The sequence below is a fragment of the Drosophila santomea genome, chromosome 3L (genome assembly GCF_016746245.2).
Source record: "Drosophila santomea strain STO CAGO 1482 chromosome 3L, Prin_Dsan_1.1, whole genome shotgun sequence".
In the NCBI taxonomy this organism is placed as follows: Eukaryota; Metazoa; Arthropoda; class Insecta; order Diptera; family Drosophilidae; genus Drosophila; species Drosophila santomea.
The window spans coordinates 14,263,143-14,281,309 of NC_053018.2; the positions used below are offsets into that span (position 1 = coordinate 14,263,143).

Consider the following 18,167-nt stretch of genomic DNA (forward strand, 5'->3'; position numbering starts at 1 on the left):
TACATCGGCAAAGCTCATCGTATAGAATCCCTGGTCGAGCGATAACGATCTATCGCCCCGCTGTAGTGTGACCGTCTTCGGTTGGTCAGTCGCTAATTTTTTAGAAGCGGAAAGTTGTGAGCAAAACGTGTGGAAATTGTGCTCGAAACGTCAACAAAAAATTTGTGAAAATAGCTGGGAGCGTAGTATGCGAGCGCGGCAATCGCAGAACTATGAAATTCCCCCGTGAAACGTGTTAGTTTGGCTGTAAAAGCACTTTTAAAAATGAAGATTTCTTATTAGCGTGTTGGAAAAGAGGAAAACACACACATTGTGAGAGACAAAATACGAGCAGAGCGTAGGTGGGAGCGAGACGACGCTAAACGTGTACTAGCCGCGGTCTATATATACATATATATATATAATATTTGTGTGAGTGTAGGAGAGGTATAACTAATTCTACAAAAAAGTATAGTTTATTTGACTGTGTGTTTCGATTCTGAATAAATTTCATAGTCTTTAGCCGAAATATGGCCAATAAGTTGATTTAAACTAATTGTCATTTCCCTATAGTTCCCTTTTTTAATTTGTCTACGTTTCTGTATCTAGTCCTTGTATTTGATAAACTGATTAATGGACGTCAAAATTGTAAATAGCTTCTGGTTAAATAGTTAATAACATAACTATTTTACTTTTTGTGTATATGTGCGCCAACATCCGTGTGTATAGATTTTACAAATACCTACGTAGAAAGGCATGCACAGATATACGTTTGTGTGGGTATCAACGAATAGGCGGAAAGGCGAAATTGAAATATGTACGTACAGCATTTCGGAATGGCCAGGCGCAGTAGTAATAGGCTAAACAGGGAAACAGTGCAACACAAAAACCAAGAAGAAGAAGCAGGGCAGGCGAACAAAATAAAATAGGCGATAATAGGCAGTTGGCAAGTCTTTTCCATAAGATAGAACGGTCACACTAGCTATTCGCTCTGGTCGAACCGACTAGTCGTCTCGCTCTTACACACGTCTTAGGCAACACCAGTGTATGTGCGCGTTTTGTCTTCTGTTTCTTGTGCCATACGGTTTTAATAATAATAAAATTGATTAATCAAAGTAGAAACATTTTGATTTGTGCAGGTAGTAAACGTTCAAAACTGCGTCGCGACATCCCTTGAATGCTGCGAATCGACAATGTGCAACGGAACAAAAAAAAACAGTGTCAAAGTGTATACAAATCCAATTTGTATTTATAAAATTAAGATATAAAGTTTCGAGATAAAAAAAACCACGTAGCTTGCCGTCAAATTAAACTAAGTTGTGCAAAATGAAGTGAAAACTCAAAACTAACAAAGTAAACGGTGAGTAAAACGAGAGCGTGTGTGTGAGTGTAAGTGCGCGCCCAAATCGGCAAATTTTTTTGAGTCGGAAAAAATACAATCGAATGGGTTATACATATAAATCGGTTCACATATGATTGAAATTCAAATTTAATTTTGGTTCGAGCAAGTTAAATAAATATTCCATTTGTTGATGCCTTCTTTTTTTGGTTTTTTTTTTGCATACTGTGTACTGTGTGTGTCGCCATATTTGATTGCATATTCTTTTTTCCACTCGCTGTCTGTATGGTGGGCTCGCTCGCACACGTTCGCGGGTTCATTTGTTTTGCTTTCGATTCCGTTTTGTGCAACGTGAAGGTAGATGTGCGTAATAATGCCCCACACAGAGTTGCCAGCCCAAAGCAATTGTTTTGTTAAATTTCAATTTTTTATTTTGTTTTGCTCGAGTGTCTAAACTACTTAAATCGGTATTAAAATCAGATTTCGAACTGGCACACCCCGCCGCATTTTTATTGCAATGTGTATGCCGTGTAGTGTTTTTGTTGTCCCTACCAATATTTTGACATGCGCATCAGCTAGTCGGAACATCTTAATATCAAATCTACCGCATAAGTAAAATTTAACTAAGAGAGTTCGTTAAAAAAAAATATGGACGACGCCATATTGTTCTCATTATCCAGAATGTTAGAACGGACCGATATAGTTTTTATTTTCTTTTCTTTCGCCTTGTTTTCGTTAAACTTTTTATTGCGTGCTCTAACGTTTACACGCCTGTACGCCGTGAAGTTGGTCGCAGTTAACATAGCTCAGTGTGTGTGTGTGTGAGCGGAGCTAGGGTGATCTCGCTCTTGCTTATAGGCATTGCTCGAATGTTCCTGTTCTGCTCTTCGCGCATACGTGATTTTTGCAATTGTTATTTATGCCTTGCGCTTTGTACGCGCGAATTTTCGCCACAAAATGAAAGCAAAAGTTGATAGACAACTTTTTGCCTGCGCTCGGTTTTCGTTATTTTCTGCGCAGCGCAAAGACCATCGCAAAAATGTAAATTCGCGAAAGCTAAGCATTCAATAATTCAAAGGGTTGTCGCGGCACCAAACCAAACTGCCGCAACCCTAAAATCACCTCCCAACCCCACTTCATAATTTTGCTTAATGGTGCAAAATCCATAACCTTTGAAATAAAATCCAATGCATCCCCAATTCTTGATTGGTAATTGACCGAATTAGACAAACCAGAAATAGAAAGAAAATGAATAAAAATAAGACGCAATTAATAGTAGACACTGCAAACTAGCTTGTATGCAAAAACCAAAGCCCATTTTACGGTTGGGGATTGTGTCAATGAAAGTACAGCCAAAGCAATACCCCTGATATTGTGCAGTCACGTAGTCCATTGGTCAACAAACTAATATGAGCAGCATTACTATTTTTAATTGCAGGTTCATTTTTATTCCGAAGATCACAATAGGAGTCTTTCTCTTTTCGACACACTCGTTTGGATGTGTGCGTCTGCGAGACTCGATAAGCTTTGTATTTGTTCTACTTCATCTAGCGATGCATCAAAAGCCATAGCAACAAAAAGAAAACCCCAACAAAAACGTCACGAAAGCAGTGGCGGATAATGAATAATTTTTGCGAGGGAGCTATCTGAATAAAGAGGATACATAACTAAATTTAAATTATTTCTTTAATATTTTTGAGAGAGAGCTCTCTGAGTTAAGAGGAAACTGTAAACAAAATTTTAATTATTTATCTAATATTTTGTTGGTACCACGAATTTGATTTTGGGGCATGTATCCCAAGTGATCCCCCTGAATGCGACCCTGTATGAAAGCACTGTGGCCAGTTTTGATGTGTTTGTGTGTGCGCGATAAGTTTTCAACGTGCATTTGCAGGCACGATTTACGGGGATCTGCTGCTGTCTTGCTCACACCCACGAACCGATAATGGGCGCGAAGGGGGCTTATTGTGTGAGCTTGTGTGTAATTTGTTTATGGCGCGCATTTTACTGGCTGATGCTGTTGTTGTTGTAGTTTTTGTTGGGGTTGGGGTAGGGTTAGACTCGAACACGTGCGTGTGTGTGTGAGTGTAGTTCACCTTCTTTCTGATGATGAGAGAACCAAATTCTCCCTCGCCCCTCTCTCGCATGTGTATTTTTAACTAAGAGCGTTGTAAGATTCTTTCTAAATGTCGATGCTAGTGTGTGTGCTTATAACCCAAATCAAAATTTACGACAGCCCCAGCTCCCCTATGTGTGGCGTTATCTTGTGTGGCCCCCCTTTGTTTCCATTGAGATTTATGAAACGAAACGTTAAACGGAAATGAGAAATGCTTACCACAGCCACTGTCAAAGAGTTCTAAGCTCAACTTCCTGGATTATCAAAATGCAGCTTGAAGTTGTAATTTAGTTTATCGTATCGATTAACCTGACGGCCTTTACATAATTGCATCTTGTATCCGACAATCTATAGGCAGTAAACCAAAGGTTACATAAGTAGATATGTGCTTTCCCAGATTTAGTATTCAATTGGGGAATCAATTGCGCTGCTCCCCATTCTCTGTTTCAATTAGAAACTGTATCTACAATAGGCGCAAATTGGCACACACGCAGGTGGGATATGGCAGATATACCCAAGTGCAAGTGGCCTGTGTAATGTGTAATAGATACAAGAAACTGAAAAGCCAACGACTAAAGCAACGACTACAAAAACAAGAAAGAAACAACTAGCGATGAATGCCGCGCCGGATGCCAAGGCGAAATTAGTGCATTCACTTTTCGCTCTGCTTTGCTTTGGCTCTCTGCTTTGCAATGCGAAAGACGGGGCAAACGCCCGTAATGTGCAGTAAATTAGAGAATTAGAGAATAAGGTGCATACTTGGCAAATGTTGACATCTTTCAGAAACGGGTAATAGAGGTTGATTTTTTTTTAAGTGTAAGCGTTTAAACACGTTTACTACGTACACACCTTAAGTAGACTATGCTAAATGTATTCCTATGATAAATCACAACTCTTTAAATTATTTACAAAAAAATTCGATAGATAGCAAGCGTGGTTCAGGCATAAATCGAATAAACAAGATGGTTTTCATAGTTTAAGTTTAATATAATAACCTTTACAAAGCTTATCGAGTTCTAACTATAATATCCCAAAGTCAATTAATTGATTTGGGACGCGTATTGCGGTGAAAATTGCATTAGCCATTTAGCGGTGCAGATAAACAAAGTAAAATGAGAAAACTTGTTTCCACAAAAGCCAAATGTACCAGTGCTAAACGTTGTTGGTGCTTTTTATTTTATTGGCCAGGGGGGTCACACTACACCTACACATCCATGTATTCAGGCACACGCACACAAGTGTAAACAATGCACAATCCCTTTGTTGCTTTTGCTTTGGCGCACCTTTCGCACAGTTTTTGCTTTGCTGTTTCGCTGCTTTTCTACTTTTCCGCTCCCTGATGCTGCGTTCAAGTTTACAGCAAGTGCAGCAGCCCCAGCCCACCACGAAGCACATTCCGAAAGCGTAGACGAAAATACATACGTAGAATAAACGTGAATATTGATGTTTAAAGTGCGCATGCGCATTTTTGGCGCCCGTTGGCAGTGCTGTGCTTTTTATTTTGTTACATAACTCAAATCCGAATTGGTGTTGGCAATGCTACTCCTGGATAATAGAGATGAGCGCCTCCCTGAATTTTTATCGATAATGGCAATGTACCCTTGGTACATAAACATATTTTATTTAAGCTTTACATCCGAAATAGTTTACCTTTGGGACAGTTATTTTGTAACAAAAACTTAGATTTGTCTATTTATCAAATGGCTACAAATTAACTGTTTAAGTCTGTATCATTTATTGTTACTGTTTCTCTATTGAACATATTAAATAGCTATGTTGTTTTTTGCTCATTGCAGATACAACGAAAGATCGTTTATGGAAAGACCGTATCCAAAGAATTTAATATCGCACATACAACGACGGACAACAACGCAATATCAATTGGGCGGGACTATTATTTTCGCAAAATAGGATCAGCTTTAGGATAAGGATCCGTATACAGGGAGTCGAGCAGAGGACGCACAAGCGAAGAAGACGGGGAGCACGCAAAGGAAGTTGCCGAATCTCTCCCAGCGTTATGATTGTGATGGCTGACAATGTGATGTGGCACAGAGTTGGACACCGTCTATGCAAATCGAGCGCGCACCATCGCCTACGCCTACAGTTGTTACCACTGGGAGTTTCAGCTTCCGTCATCCGTGCCAGAGCCAGAGGTTATGCATTAAGCCCCCAATGTTTTGGGGGCACGTCAACAAAGGCCCAGCGACAGCAGGAGCAGAATCTGCATCAGCAGAACCGGCAGCAACATGACGCCCTTATCTGTGAAGTAGTGTTGTGAAATAGAAACTAAACCGAGACCGAAACCGTACTCTACCAAAAGAGTGAACTCTCAAGCCGAACCAAGGCTCCCTTCCTGTTAACACACGTCTAATTTTAGTTAGCGGACCAATCTGCCGCAGCATTACCACCATGCCCATGTCCAGTCACGACGCGGTCTTCGTGGAGCCTGCTGTCAGCAGCAGTGGCGGCGGCAGCACCAGCAGCATAAATCGCGTTGGTGTAGCCAGTGGGCCCCAGCCGCCGCCCCCACATATCGTCATCGATGGCAGCAGCCTGTCCACACAGGCACAACTGCGCATAATGCAACGTCGCATGTCGATCAGTACGCGCCAGATCCTTAGCGCCAGCCAGACTCAGTCGATCAATCAGTCGCAGAAGTACGCGGTGCGTACAGCAGCCGGAACCGGAGCTTTAGCTGCGACGGCAGCCAGTTCGGGGAGCTCCGGTCAGGAGCTAATAAATCCCCAGATCTACAAGATTGTGACCACGGACGGTAGCACCAGCAACGTCATCATCGACGCATCAGCTGCGGCGCCGCCGCACAACTCAAAACTGTTGCTTAGTAATCTCACTGTGCTCTCCAAGCAGGCACCAGTCCAAGGAGCAGCCGGTCAGCAGCAGCTCAACTATCTGGGAGCCAAGAGTCTGCCGTATGTGACTGCGTCGCCGGCTAAGACGCAGCAGCAGCCCCAGAAGTTTGGTAGCATCAGCGCCTTTAAGGCGCAACATCAGCAGCAACAACAACATCCGCATGCTACCCTGCAGAAAGTGACTTTGGGCTCCAGAGTGGCAACCCGCCTCCAGTCCTACGTCCCGGCATCACCGTCGCAGATAATGGTGCAGCCAGCGCAACCAAAGTATGTGAATGCTACGGCGACAACGTTGGGTGGCAATGCCGCTCTTCTTAAAAAGGCCAATCAAAAGATCACGGTCAAGAGTGTTAGCAATATATCGCAGCAGCAACAGCAGCAGCAGCAACAACAACAACAGCAGCAACTACAGGCTCAGCAGCTAAAAACCTTCATCACGCAGCAGCAACAGCAGCAAACCTACAAGGCGGGGGCCAAGGCAAAGTTTGTGAAACAGACGACTGCCCTGTCCATTGCTGCATTGCCCCAACAGCAGCAGCAGCAGCCTACCTACGCGAAACAGTCAATAGTCACCACGCCGACTCCGGCGAAGGTAACAAAGCTGAATAACAAGTATGTGCAACAGCAGATCAGCCTGCCGCAGGGAACGCAACTGCAGCACAAAGCGTCGCCGAATGTCTCCGGAGGAGGATATCTTCTGCAGCAGAGTCAGGCTGCCGGCGGGGGAACTATTAAGTTTGTTAACTCCCATGGCACCGTCATCCAGCAGCACCCCCAACAGCAGCAGACAACGAAGCGCACCCACTACAACAGTAGCGGGAGTAGCGACAATGAGCAGCACGCGGTAGCCAACTCCTCTCTGATTACCGACGATGTTATGATCGTTAATGGAACTCAGATGACCGACGAACTGTCTGCCCGCATCCTGCAAAGCATGGCCCAGAAGTCGTTTAGCCAGCAGCAGCAGCGTTTCCATCAGGTTCCAGCCACTGGCAGCGGCAACATGCCACCTCCTACCCAAATCATCTACAGCAACAGTAGCAGCAGCAGCAGCAACGGGGCACCCGCCAGTAGTCCGGGTGGAAATCCATCTGGCAATATGCTGCTTGCCCACTACCAGGCAGCCGGCACAAAGCCGGTCTCCTCCGCTTCGTTCCTCACGGTCACTGGGACGCCGCCCGTTACAGTGGCCACCACGCCGTCGGTGAGCATCTCGTCGCACGGCTTTGCCAGTGGCAGTGCGGCCATTTCATCCTACATGTCGTCGGCAACCGCTGCTCGTCGTCAGTCCGTGAGTGCGCCCAGCAGCAGGTCGGTGTCGCTGGAACGGAAACAGCATCACCAGCAACTGCAGCACGATGTGATTGGTGGCGGGCGAAAGGCCCCAACGGTCATCGAGTATTACAATAAGCACGGGTAAGTGTCGACATGGAATAATGATTTAGAGATAAATGAGATTAAATAATTGCAATAAATGTAAAGTAGGCTTTAAAATGCAAACGAAACGATTTAGAATCGATTTGTTAGTCAAAAGTGCCGATGTTTCGCATGATCGATTGTCAATTTAGTACAAAGCATCGATAGTTATCTTCTGCTAATGTCAAAGTTTGTATTTACAACTATCGGCCAACTAGTCAGTAGTTTTATTGCATTCGCAGTAAAAGTAGCCTCGTCAATGGCGGAGTTCAAATTGTGATGTGATACTTTCAAAAGGAATCTAACAGCAATTTCTAATTATAATTTCCCAATTGCAGCGTGAATAGCATAGTTGGCAGCAGCAATAACCTGGCCCAAAGCACCAGTATGAGCAATCTCGCAGGCCCGCGAAGTAACAGTGGTAGCGGATTCGCCACGACCACTCCAACGCCCGCTACCCCTCTTCACCTGACACCAGTGAACGTTCCAGTCCACGTGGAGGCAGCACCACCGTCTTCGCCGGCTCTGGCCAAGATTGCGTCTCAACCGCCGGCGCAGCCACAACAACAACAACAACAACAATCGCATCCATTGGCGCACAATCAACTGAGTGCCAACGACGAGGAGCTGTACATTGAAGAGGTGCGCCCGGTGCCGGTGCTCACGCAGGATCTGCGGCTGCAGCAGCTGCATGCCATCATGCAGGATCACACGTACGCCTCACAGCAACAGCAGCAACAGTCTCAGCAAGCGGCTACTGATGCCACGATTCCTGGAGCAGCGCAGCAGGTCCAGCAGCCGCAGCAATGGTCCCTAGGCGGTATTGGTGTCACGGTGGCTGGTAGCCAGGGAACGCCGACAGCGGTTGGCGGATATTGCAGCTACTTTGGTCAGCAAAGTAAGTACATGAAAATACAGTTATATTAAATCCTATGAATTACTTTGAAAATATAGACTAAGCTCTATGCAATCACTTATTTACTATTCGTACTAACCTAACAAACTGTGTTTACTCAGTTGCTCGCCACCAAGCTGACGATGATGCCCACTCTGCAATTAGCAGCAGTTCTCGGATGGGACTAGCCAGCGCAGACATTGATCCTGGAGAGGAGACTGAAACAGCACCAGAAGCTGAGGCCGAGGACGACTCCGTAACGCGCTGCATATGCGAACTAACCCACGACGATGGGTATATGATCTGCTGCGACAAGTGCTCGTAAGTATCATTGTCGTAACTCAATCTGATTGCTCAATATATATAGAATTGTACATGATTAATCTGATTTCCTTTTTGTAGGGCATGGCAACATGTTGACTGCATGGGCATCGACCGCCAAAACATCCCGGAGGAATACATGTGTGAACTTTGCCAGCCACGTGCAGTGGATAAGGCGAGAGCACGAACACTGCAGCGTCAAAAGCGCAAGGAGCACATGCTGCTGGTGGCCACGCAAGCAGCCAATGGTGCCGCAGCCGTGGCAGCGGGAACAACGCTTAGCGGTGGACTCGGCACTGGATTGCCAATGTCTGAGGAACTACAGCACAGGCTGACATCTGGCCTTAATGGAGGATTTGCCACGGGCACCGGCATGTCGAAGAAGTCGAAGAAAACCAAAGAGAATTCGGGAAGTACCTCCACCTTAAAGAAAGCCAAAAAGAGCGGTGTTGGTATGGGCGGAGAAAAGAACGCCAGCGGAAGCGGTACGCCCACTGGCAGCAGCGGCAAGTCCAGCAAGAAGAGCAGCAAACGCAAGAGCAAATCTAGCGGAGATGGATCGTGTGGAGGGGGAAGCAGTCCCGCTTTAACAGCCGCCGAGAAGCATGCCGCGAATCTGCGCCAGTGGATCGAGAACTACGAGTATGCAGTGACCAACCACTATTCGCCGGAACTTCGCGCCCGCTTGCATGCCATTCAGAAGCAACCCAGTCTGTTGCAGAGCATACAAAACACGGAGAACAAGGCGTTGAGACAAATTCAACAGCAACTCTCCACCGCTGGCAGCACAGAGCAGCTTGAGCAACGGGCCCAGCTTATTCCGTATGCAGGCGCCAAGGTGCTAATTAGCAGCGTTGAATTGGCGCCCCATGCCCCCATCCACGAGTTACGCGGCAAGTACATGCTGACCACCCAGTTCCGTACCCAGAATCCCACCGTCAACATGAACACACCGCCGCCCAGCAATTACCTTAACAGCTTCAAGGCGCATAAAACTCCGGGACAGTTTGTATTCTTTTACCAGCTGCCCGGTGTGGAGGCGCCCATGCAGACCCTTCGACCGGACGGAAGTGTTCCACAAGTGGCGCAGCAACCGCCATCCTACCTAAAGGGTCCGGAGGTGTGTGTGGATACGCGAACCTATGGCAACGATGCACGATTCGTGCGCAGATCTTGCCGACCGAATGCCGAGCTGCAGCACTACTTCGAGAAGGGAACTCTGCACTTGTACATAGTGGCATTAACACAAATACGTGCCCAGACGGAAATCACGATCCGACACGAGCCACACGACTTGGCGGCGGTGGAGCAGAAGAAGTCACACGCTGCTGTCATTCAGCCAACAAGTACCCGTTGCGCTTGCGACATGGGAAGTGATTGTATCTTCGCCCTACCACTGGCCGTGCAGCAACAGCTCCAAGCTCCGCCCGCCCAGCCCAGGAGCAGTCATCGGAATAAGGCGGCGGCAGCAGCGGCTGCGGCAGCTGCTGCTAACAGTGCGGCAGCCATACAGCTAACCATGGGATTGGGCGTGGGAGCAGCGGTGGCGGCTGGAGCGACAGTTTTGCCAAATTCGAGGAATCGTTCCACTTCCTCCAGCGGCGAAAGCAGTCAAATGGGCCTTAACAGTCCACAGCTTGGACAATTGAATTTGGGCTTTAAGTCGTCTGTGACAGCGTCATCGCTGACAGCGCCAGTTCCCGGAGTGCACTGCAACAACAGCGGCGGAAGCAGTAGCAGCAGCAACAACTCTTGCTCGGTGTCCATGTCCAGTGTGCTGCACGATTCTGGTATTTGCACTTCGTCCTCTTCGCCGTCGGTGTCCATTCCCTCACCGACACCAACCCAGATGCAGTCACCAACACCACAGCAGCATCCGCAACCGATACCGCCGCAACAACTGTCGCTTTTGCAGCGTAGTCCAACGCAACAACATCAGCAGCAGATCCTTGCTGCGCTGCCCACGCCGATGCTTACGCCTATGCTTTCACCCCAATTGCCAAAAGCAGCACAACAGCAGGCCCACGTGGTATTGCCGCAACCGCAGCAATCTTCTTTGCTGCAGCAGCAGCAAGCACAACAGAGTCAGGAGCCTTTGGCTGTTATCGCAGCAGCTGCAGCTGCGCAGCAGCCTATGGCCACCTATTTTGTTCGGCAACCGCCGCAACAGCCACAGCAGCAATCGCCGAAGCCGCACGCCCTTGTGGCACAACAGCAACATGTTGTAGTGGGTGCGCAACAGCAGCAACATTTCCTGCAGCAACAGCAGAAACAACAACAGCAAATGGCGGATGAGGCTAGAATGGCAGTAAGTGCGTTGCAAACACTGCATGCCACCCCCACTTCGCATATCGTGACGCCAATCAAAGTGGCAGCAACGACAGTGCAGCAACAATCACAACCGCAACAGCAACATACGCAACAACAACCACATAATCAGCAAACAGTACAACAGCAATCCCAACATCTGCAACAACAATCGCAGCCGCCCAACTACCCGCAGTCGCCACAGCGTCAGCAAAAACCTCAGCCCCTGCAGCACCAGCCGCAGATAGTATTTTCATCGGGAGCACAGGCAATTCCAGCGACTACGCCCACCAAATTGAATTCACCCACTAAAAGTGTGGCGCCAGTGATAACCAACAATAATATTACGGTCAGTGCTCAATCCACGGTGGTCGGCGGAAAGAAAACGCCTGCCAAGCATCACCAACCACAGCAACAGCAGCAACCACTGACACCTGTTTCGGCTGCTTCGGTTCCACCAGCAACTCCTTCGTCAGCGGAATCCAAAGAGGATGATGTTTCGGCAAGTGCCACAAGCACTCCCACGACACGAACGCCGGCCAAGGATAAGCCAAAGCAGTCGCGTGAGGATCGCAAGCTGGAGGCCATTCTGCGAGCGATTGAAAAAATGGAGAAGCAGGAAGCTCGCGGTAAGAAGGACACGCGCCAGAGCAGCGGTGGCAAGAGGCAGGCGAGCAACTCGCCCGCTTCGCCCAACAAGCGTGGTAGCTCAAACTCCATCAGCGAGGATGTAGAGACGCCAACGAGTACCAACTCCGCAGCGGCAGCTGCCCAACGTCGAAATAAGAAGAAGCGTAAGGTTAGTCGCAGCTTGAATAACAATACCAATGGTTTGGGCTCGGGTGGCAGCAATAACAAGAGACGAAAGAGTATCGTTGTGGAGTCGGATGGAGAGTCTCATGCATTGACCAACTCAGAATCGGAGGATCAAGGTCAGCATCCACAGTCGCATCACAGCGGATCCGAGGATCAGGCAGCAGGTCTTCTTCTGGCCTTGGCCCACAACAACTCGTCCCCCAACGAACCATTTAAATCGCCTTCATCCCAATCACATTCCCTGCCAGCAACACCAGCTTCTGTGAGCAGTGCCTGTCTGCTAATTGAGGCCGCTATGGGACCCCTGGAGCAGCAACCGGCACCGGCATCAGCATCGCCCTCCCTGGGCGAATTCAAGTATCCGCCCGGTGGGGCCAAAACCAAGAAGTCGCTCATGTCCAGTTGGTTCCAGCAGGAAGAACAGCAACAGTCCGGTTTGGACAGTCTCGTGCAGGCGGCTATGAGCGAAATCAACGGCGAGCGTGAGCAGCTACAACGCCAACCCCAAGGCCAATCCTTGCCAGCGCCAGCTTTACTTAAGGTTGAGCAGTTCATACATCAGGCAGAGTCCACAACTGCTGTTCCTGCTCGCGAACAACTGCACCTACCACTGCAAAACAATTCGTCAGTGAAGAAGCGCTGGTTGCGACAAGCCATCAGCGAGGAGACCACACCAGTCGATGAGCTTCAGCAGGCACAAAATCAGTCGGTAGCTGCCACTCCCTCTCCTCAGCCGGTACCAACTGTCTCTCCGCTGGCGAACGGCTTTAGTACTCCGCTAAAGAAGAGGCGCCTGGTGGTGGTCAGCAATGGAACGAACGTGGAGACTGATGAGCCGCATATCGACGTTATTGGGGAGCCTAAGGATGAGGCAGAAGAGAATGTCGCCATGACTGCACTGAAGGTGGAGATAGAAAATCATCAACAGGAGCAAGATGACGACGTTGACATTCTGCGTTCACCCAGCCCGGGTACTCATCAAATAGTGGCTGAGGATAATCTGGTTAAGATCGAGCCGGAGGACACAAGTGCTGCGGCCGATGACGTGAAGATCGATGTGGAACGAGAGGAGAGCCAGGCATGCGATAAGTTCGAGGAAATGGTCAAGGTGAAGCGCGAAGAGGAGGAGCAGCGTGAGAAGGAAATCAAGCAGCTTCAAGAACGACAAGAACAGGAAAAGCCTAAAGTTGAAGCCGTCCCAGTGGAACCGAAGCTGGAAAATACCTTAGTGAAAGCGGTGTCCAAAGTGGAGCCAAGTCAAGAGATAGTGTCGAAAAAGGAGCCCACGAAGGTGGAGCCCAAGCCGGGCGAGTCTCTGCTGCGCACGACAGCAACTGTAACTGCAACACCAACTGCAGCAGCAGTCGCTGCGGCCACGTTGCTCGATGTTAGCAAAGCGGCAGTGAAGACTAAACCACCTGTTAAACTGGAGGATGAACCGCAAAAGAAGAAGCCTAAACTGGAGTCAGTACTTTCAGCGTCAGTAGTCAGTGCAGTGACTACGGTTTCAGGTCCTACGATACCAGCTGCATCAAATGCAATTACATCGGCGGTAACAAACACGGCGGCGGCGCCACTTACAACCACACCTGCTCCTTCGAGTACCAAAAATCTCACCGAACACGATATACAGGAACGCTTGCTGTCGTTCCATGCAGCCAACATTTCCTATTTGCAGTCTAGAAACAAAAAGGCTACCGCAGCTTTGACATCCGCCTCCTCCAATCAGAAGAGCAATAGCAGCAGTGGCGGTAGTGGCACGGAGTCGAAAAAATCATCCAAGGATAAGGATGAAAAGCGCGACAAGGAGAAGCAGCTAAAGAAGTCGAAGAAGGACAAGAAAAAATCAAAGGAGAAGGAGAAGCAAAAGGCGGCAGTTATTGGCAATTCCACTTCGCAAATTGTGGATGCCAAGAAAAAGACAACGCAGCCATCAAAGCCAGACAGCAAATCTTCGTTAGCGCCGGTCTTAGTTCCACCTAGTCTGCCAGTTGCTACTGCGAATGGTAAGACCAAGCACACAGCGTACAACAACGTGGATCAGCAACAGCAGCAACAGCAAATGAGGCGCCGCACCATGTCTATGTGTATTACACCAGTCACTCCCACTCCAGTGGTCACGCCATCGCCATTGCAGGGAACGCCACCGACAACTAAGAAGCGCCAGACCAACTTCGAGCAGGAGCTTACAAAGCCTAACAGTCAGATCCTAAGCAGTAGCATTCTTTTGAACAGCAGTAAGGGGCTTGGTCTGCCTCTAGCCGCCCCCACAGTGGTTGGCGTGCCCACGGCCGTTCAACAGCAGCAGCATCGTAAGGAGAATAACCATCAGGAGGCGACTCCAGCCACTGGGGGAGCTATGAGTTTGGCGGCTGCCATTGCTAGCGGAAAACTGAATGCCATTAGCCGAAGGCGAGAGTCCATGTGTGGGAGCCGGCAGCAGCAGGCGCTAATTGCGGCTGCCTTGAAGAAGGAAAAGAAGGAGAAGAAGAAAAGCAAGAAAAAAGATCGAGAAAAGCAGAGGCACGATAAGCAAAAGGGCAAGGACAAGGATCGTGAAAGGGAAAAGGACAAAGAGAAGGATAACAAGCAAAAGACAAATCACATACAGAAGCCTGCTCATCCGACACCAGTCCCAGCAAACTCGATTCCAATTTCGGCCCCAACTCCAAGTCCTGTATTGGTTCCAACGCCCATGCCGACACCCAAGGCTGCTCCCATCCCAGTACTGATAACCCAGCCTACGCCGTCACCGATTCATGCAACCCAACCATTGGTTAACAATTGCTCGACCAAGGTGGCGTCGCTTCCCTTCTACAACACAATCTACGGCAAGTTGCAGGATCCTCCGACGCCAACTAGCACCCCCAGTCCCGTCACCAACACCATGCCCAGTCTGGCCGAATATCTGGAGTCTACCAAAGCCAAGACAGCAGCATTATCGGCAGTCAAACCCATTGGAGTTGCAGCAGTAACTCCAGTAACGCTTAGTAACGCCATAACTCCTGCAAAAGTTGCAGCTTCCTCCCTGGAAATGCCACCCCCGGCTACCACACCTTTAAAACTGTATACGCGGACTGCCAGCCATGATCCGCGCCTAAATCCCATGCTCACGGTTCCCGACCCAACCCCCATGCCGAAACGTAAGCTCTCCATCAGCGAGTACCGGATGCGCCATCGTCCATCGGTAGACACGGCGCCAACCACGCCGACAACACCAACAACTCCGACCACTCCAACGACACCAACCAGCACCAATAAGGATCGCTGCTTTGCCAAGCCACAGACCATTAACAAGTGCTCACTTCAGTCGCCGGAACGCTACCAGGCGGCGATACGCGAGCGGCGCAACTCGATCAGTGCACATCACCCGCAGCAAAACGTTCACCACAATCTGAACAACAATAAGGGCAGCATCAGCAACAAGAGCGGAAGCAGCAGCGGTAATCATTTGCAACAAGCGTTGGGCGTCGCTGGTGGAAGATTGCAATCCAAGAATGCCATAGTAGATCCAGCGGCCACCACCTTAAGTACGGTGAATAGCATACTTAGTACGGCGCAAAAGCTTCACATGTTTGATGATAAGCCAAAGGGTAAGTAAACTATAATTGACTCTATATATTTGGTATACCAATTCTAACCAACTATCGTCTGCAGGTGGACACTTCAATGCTGCACCCACACTACTCGAACAGCAGCAAGAGAAGATGAGCGAGCGATCGCGGTGCTTGCAGCGGACAATATCCTGTGACTCGCGGGTCATCGAGCGGTTGGGCACAGGCGCCGCTGCGGGTGCTTTGGAGAAAGTTACCACAGCAGCAAACAGACGCGATGGCGTCTGAATAGGTATGTGAATACTAAGAAAACGCCCAGCGAAAAACGTTTAATTCAACACATTTCAATCCACAGTGAACAAACTGCTGACCAGAAAATGCAATACAACAAAATTATAATAACATAACATCAACGAAGGCCGCTTTATTGCAGATTAATTCCAATTTTCAACAAAAACATCCCGTTCTTTGATTTTACAAACTAAATTATAATAACAATTACAACGCGCATATAGTATGAGCTGCATACCTGTATGTAATGTGATTTGAAATCAGGAGACGACAAGCAAGCCAAATGCTATCAATGAAGGTATATTAGGAGACAAAACACACTTTGCATAGCAAGAGAGTTTGGGAACACGGAAAAGGAAGATTAACTAAATTACTTAGTTACTTTATAGTATCGTTTATGTCACAGCAATCAAACCGCTTAACCTACTTATAAACAAGGAACCTACGATATATATATGCACATGTATATGCTAGACACCTATAAATAGAGCCTATGTAGCGCGATATAAGCATAAACTTACATAGCAAATAGAATTCAGATTAGGCAGCCAAATTTGAAGTTGTAAAGATGTTAGAAACCACTCTTGGCTTATTTACTAATTGAATATGTATTTTTAGTTATTAAGTTCAATCAATCCTGAAAAAGTTCCGTTGTCGCCATTGCAGAGTAGCCGAAAGTAAATGCGCGAAGGGTTCATCCCTACATAATATATTTTTGTGTCACTTTCGTTTACATTTTGAATTACTTATAATCGTAGAAATAAAAAGTATATATTAATCACACTTAACTACAATATTTACCCAAAAACAGTTTAGCCAGACTTAAAAAAATGCAAGCAATATTAAAAACACATTACCTAGAACAGAACTTGGCAAATAATACAAAATATAATTGTTAGAAAGACCAAGAAAACAAAATCCGGGACTAACGAAATTGTACATAATATTTTTAAAACCCAAACAAGAGCAACCAAAAGGATGAAAATAAAAAATACTTGTCTTATTAAGCAAGTAATGTAAGTTAAAAAGAGTACAAAGCGAGGGTTAATTGAATGAAATTAAGCTAATGGATCGCGTTAAAAGTGTAAATAGAGGCAGCAACAGAAAGTGTCCGTAGCCATTTTCGTAAATAGGCTTAATTATGTTTATCTTTCGAATTTCGCCTAAAATTAAAAATTCACAAATTAATTGTAACATAATTTTGTTTGATAAATAGCTTGTCATTAGGTTAGAACAAGATTTTATTCTGATCAATGCTTACCAAGGGATGTGCAAGAAAACGTTTTTTGCTTTGAAATTTAATCATGTTTAGTTTACACGATTAAATTTTTGTAGCCGTTTTTGAAATGTTCCTTGTTGCAGCATTTTTCGATCTTCACAGTGAAATATACCTAATTTGTTTACTTCCAATACGCACACACACACAAAACAAAATTGGATTGTTGGACATGAAAATAGAAAGAAACTCATTTTGGACCCTGTGAAAAATTATCTATAATCGATTCAGATAGGCTTTGTTACGGATACTAAGCTAGACACAACTTTTCGTATAAGTTGTAAAGGTGTTTACCAATCTCTTTTAAGGGGCAATAGTATATTTATATAACTTTGTACATATGCAATTTTAATTCTTACAAGCAAATCATGCAGGTGGTCTTTGGCGAAGCGCTTTTTAGTTTTAATTGAACTTTTATTTTTGTATATATGCATATGCTAAATAAATAATGTAATCGCGTAAGTGTAAAATATTTAACTAAGCCGATTTTATGAAAAGTATGTTGTTAATTTTTTTTAGCGCTGTACAATACAAACAAGACCTATATTAAACCTATTGTTAGTTATCTATAAAACATAAATAGAGAAGGAAAAGAGTTCGTAATTTTCGTAATAGTTTTTGATAGTTCTAGCATAGAGGGAAAACGAAATTATTTATAACTTATTTGGATGGAAATACCTACTCGTAATAATTTGTACTCTACACCTAGATTCTTTGTAAGCGCGAATTTGAATTGTAAGTCTAAGCATAATGGTTTTAGTCATAAGTATACCTTGGTTTAACTGATGTAAATTAAACACGTTAATTGTTTACTAAACACAAACACAAGCATGCCTAAAGAAGTCGGCAAACAAGCTTCGTCTGTAAAATACATTACAAATGAATTGATAAGATTCTTTAACAATAAACAAAAAACCGAAAAACACAAATAAAACGAAATTAAAATGAAAATATACCAATTGTTTTTCAATTAATTCGGGTAGAAAT

The 18,167-nt window shown here is 46.3% G+C and overlaps 1 protein-coding gene across 3 annotated transcripts; it reads left to right on the forward strand.

The window, feature by feature from the left end:
- The first annotated feature begins 57 nt into the window (after positions 1–57).
- Positions 58–18,135, forward strand: LOC120449220. 3 transcript variants are annotated; one of them, XM_039631590.2, is made up of 8 exons: positions 58–312; positions 1,119–1,339; positions 5,231–7,720; positions 8,059–8,618; positions 8,738–8,936; positions 9,018–15,652; positions 15,717–15,905; positions 15,969–18,135. In XM_039631590.2, the coding sequence occupies exons 3-7, from the start codon at positions 5,844–5,846 to the stop codon at positions 15,899–15,901; spliced, it is 9,456 nt and encodes a 3,151-aa protein (XP_039487524.1). In that variant the 5' UTR covers positions 58–312; positions 1,119–1,339; positions 5,231–5,843; the 3' UTR covers positions 15,902–15,905; positions 15,969–18,135. The 3 variants fall into 3 exon arrangements, with proteins under 3 accessions (XP_039487524.1, XP_039487522.1, XP_039487525.1); XM_039631588.2 differs by having other exon boundaries at positions 58–234; XM_039631591.2 differs by lacking the exon at positions 58–312 and having other exon boundaries at positions 1,099–1,339.
- Positions 18,136–18,167: the final 32 nt, after the last annotated feature.

What these genes read in the sequence shown, in the direction of transcription:
- LOC120449220 (XM_039631590.2), top strand. Translation starts at nt 5,844, where the DNA reads ATGCCCATGTCCAGTCACGACGCGGTCTTCGTGGAGCCTGCTGTCAGC. An exon ending in CAGCTACTTTGGTCAGCAAA is followed by an intron (nt 8,619 to 8,737) that starts GTAAGTACATGA and finishes GTGTTTACTCAG; the next exon opens with TTGCTCGCCACCAAGCTGAC. An exon ending in ATCTGCTGCGACAAGTGCTC is followed by an intron (nt 8,937 to 9,017) that starts GTAAGTATCATT and finishes TCCTTTTTGTAG; the next exon opens with GGCATGGCAACATGTTGACT.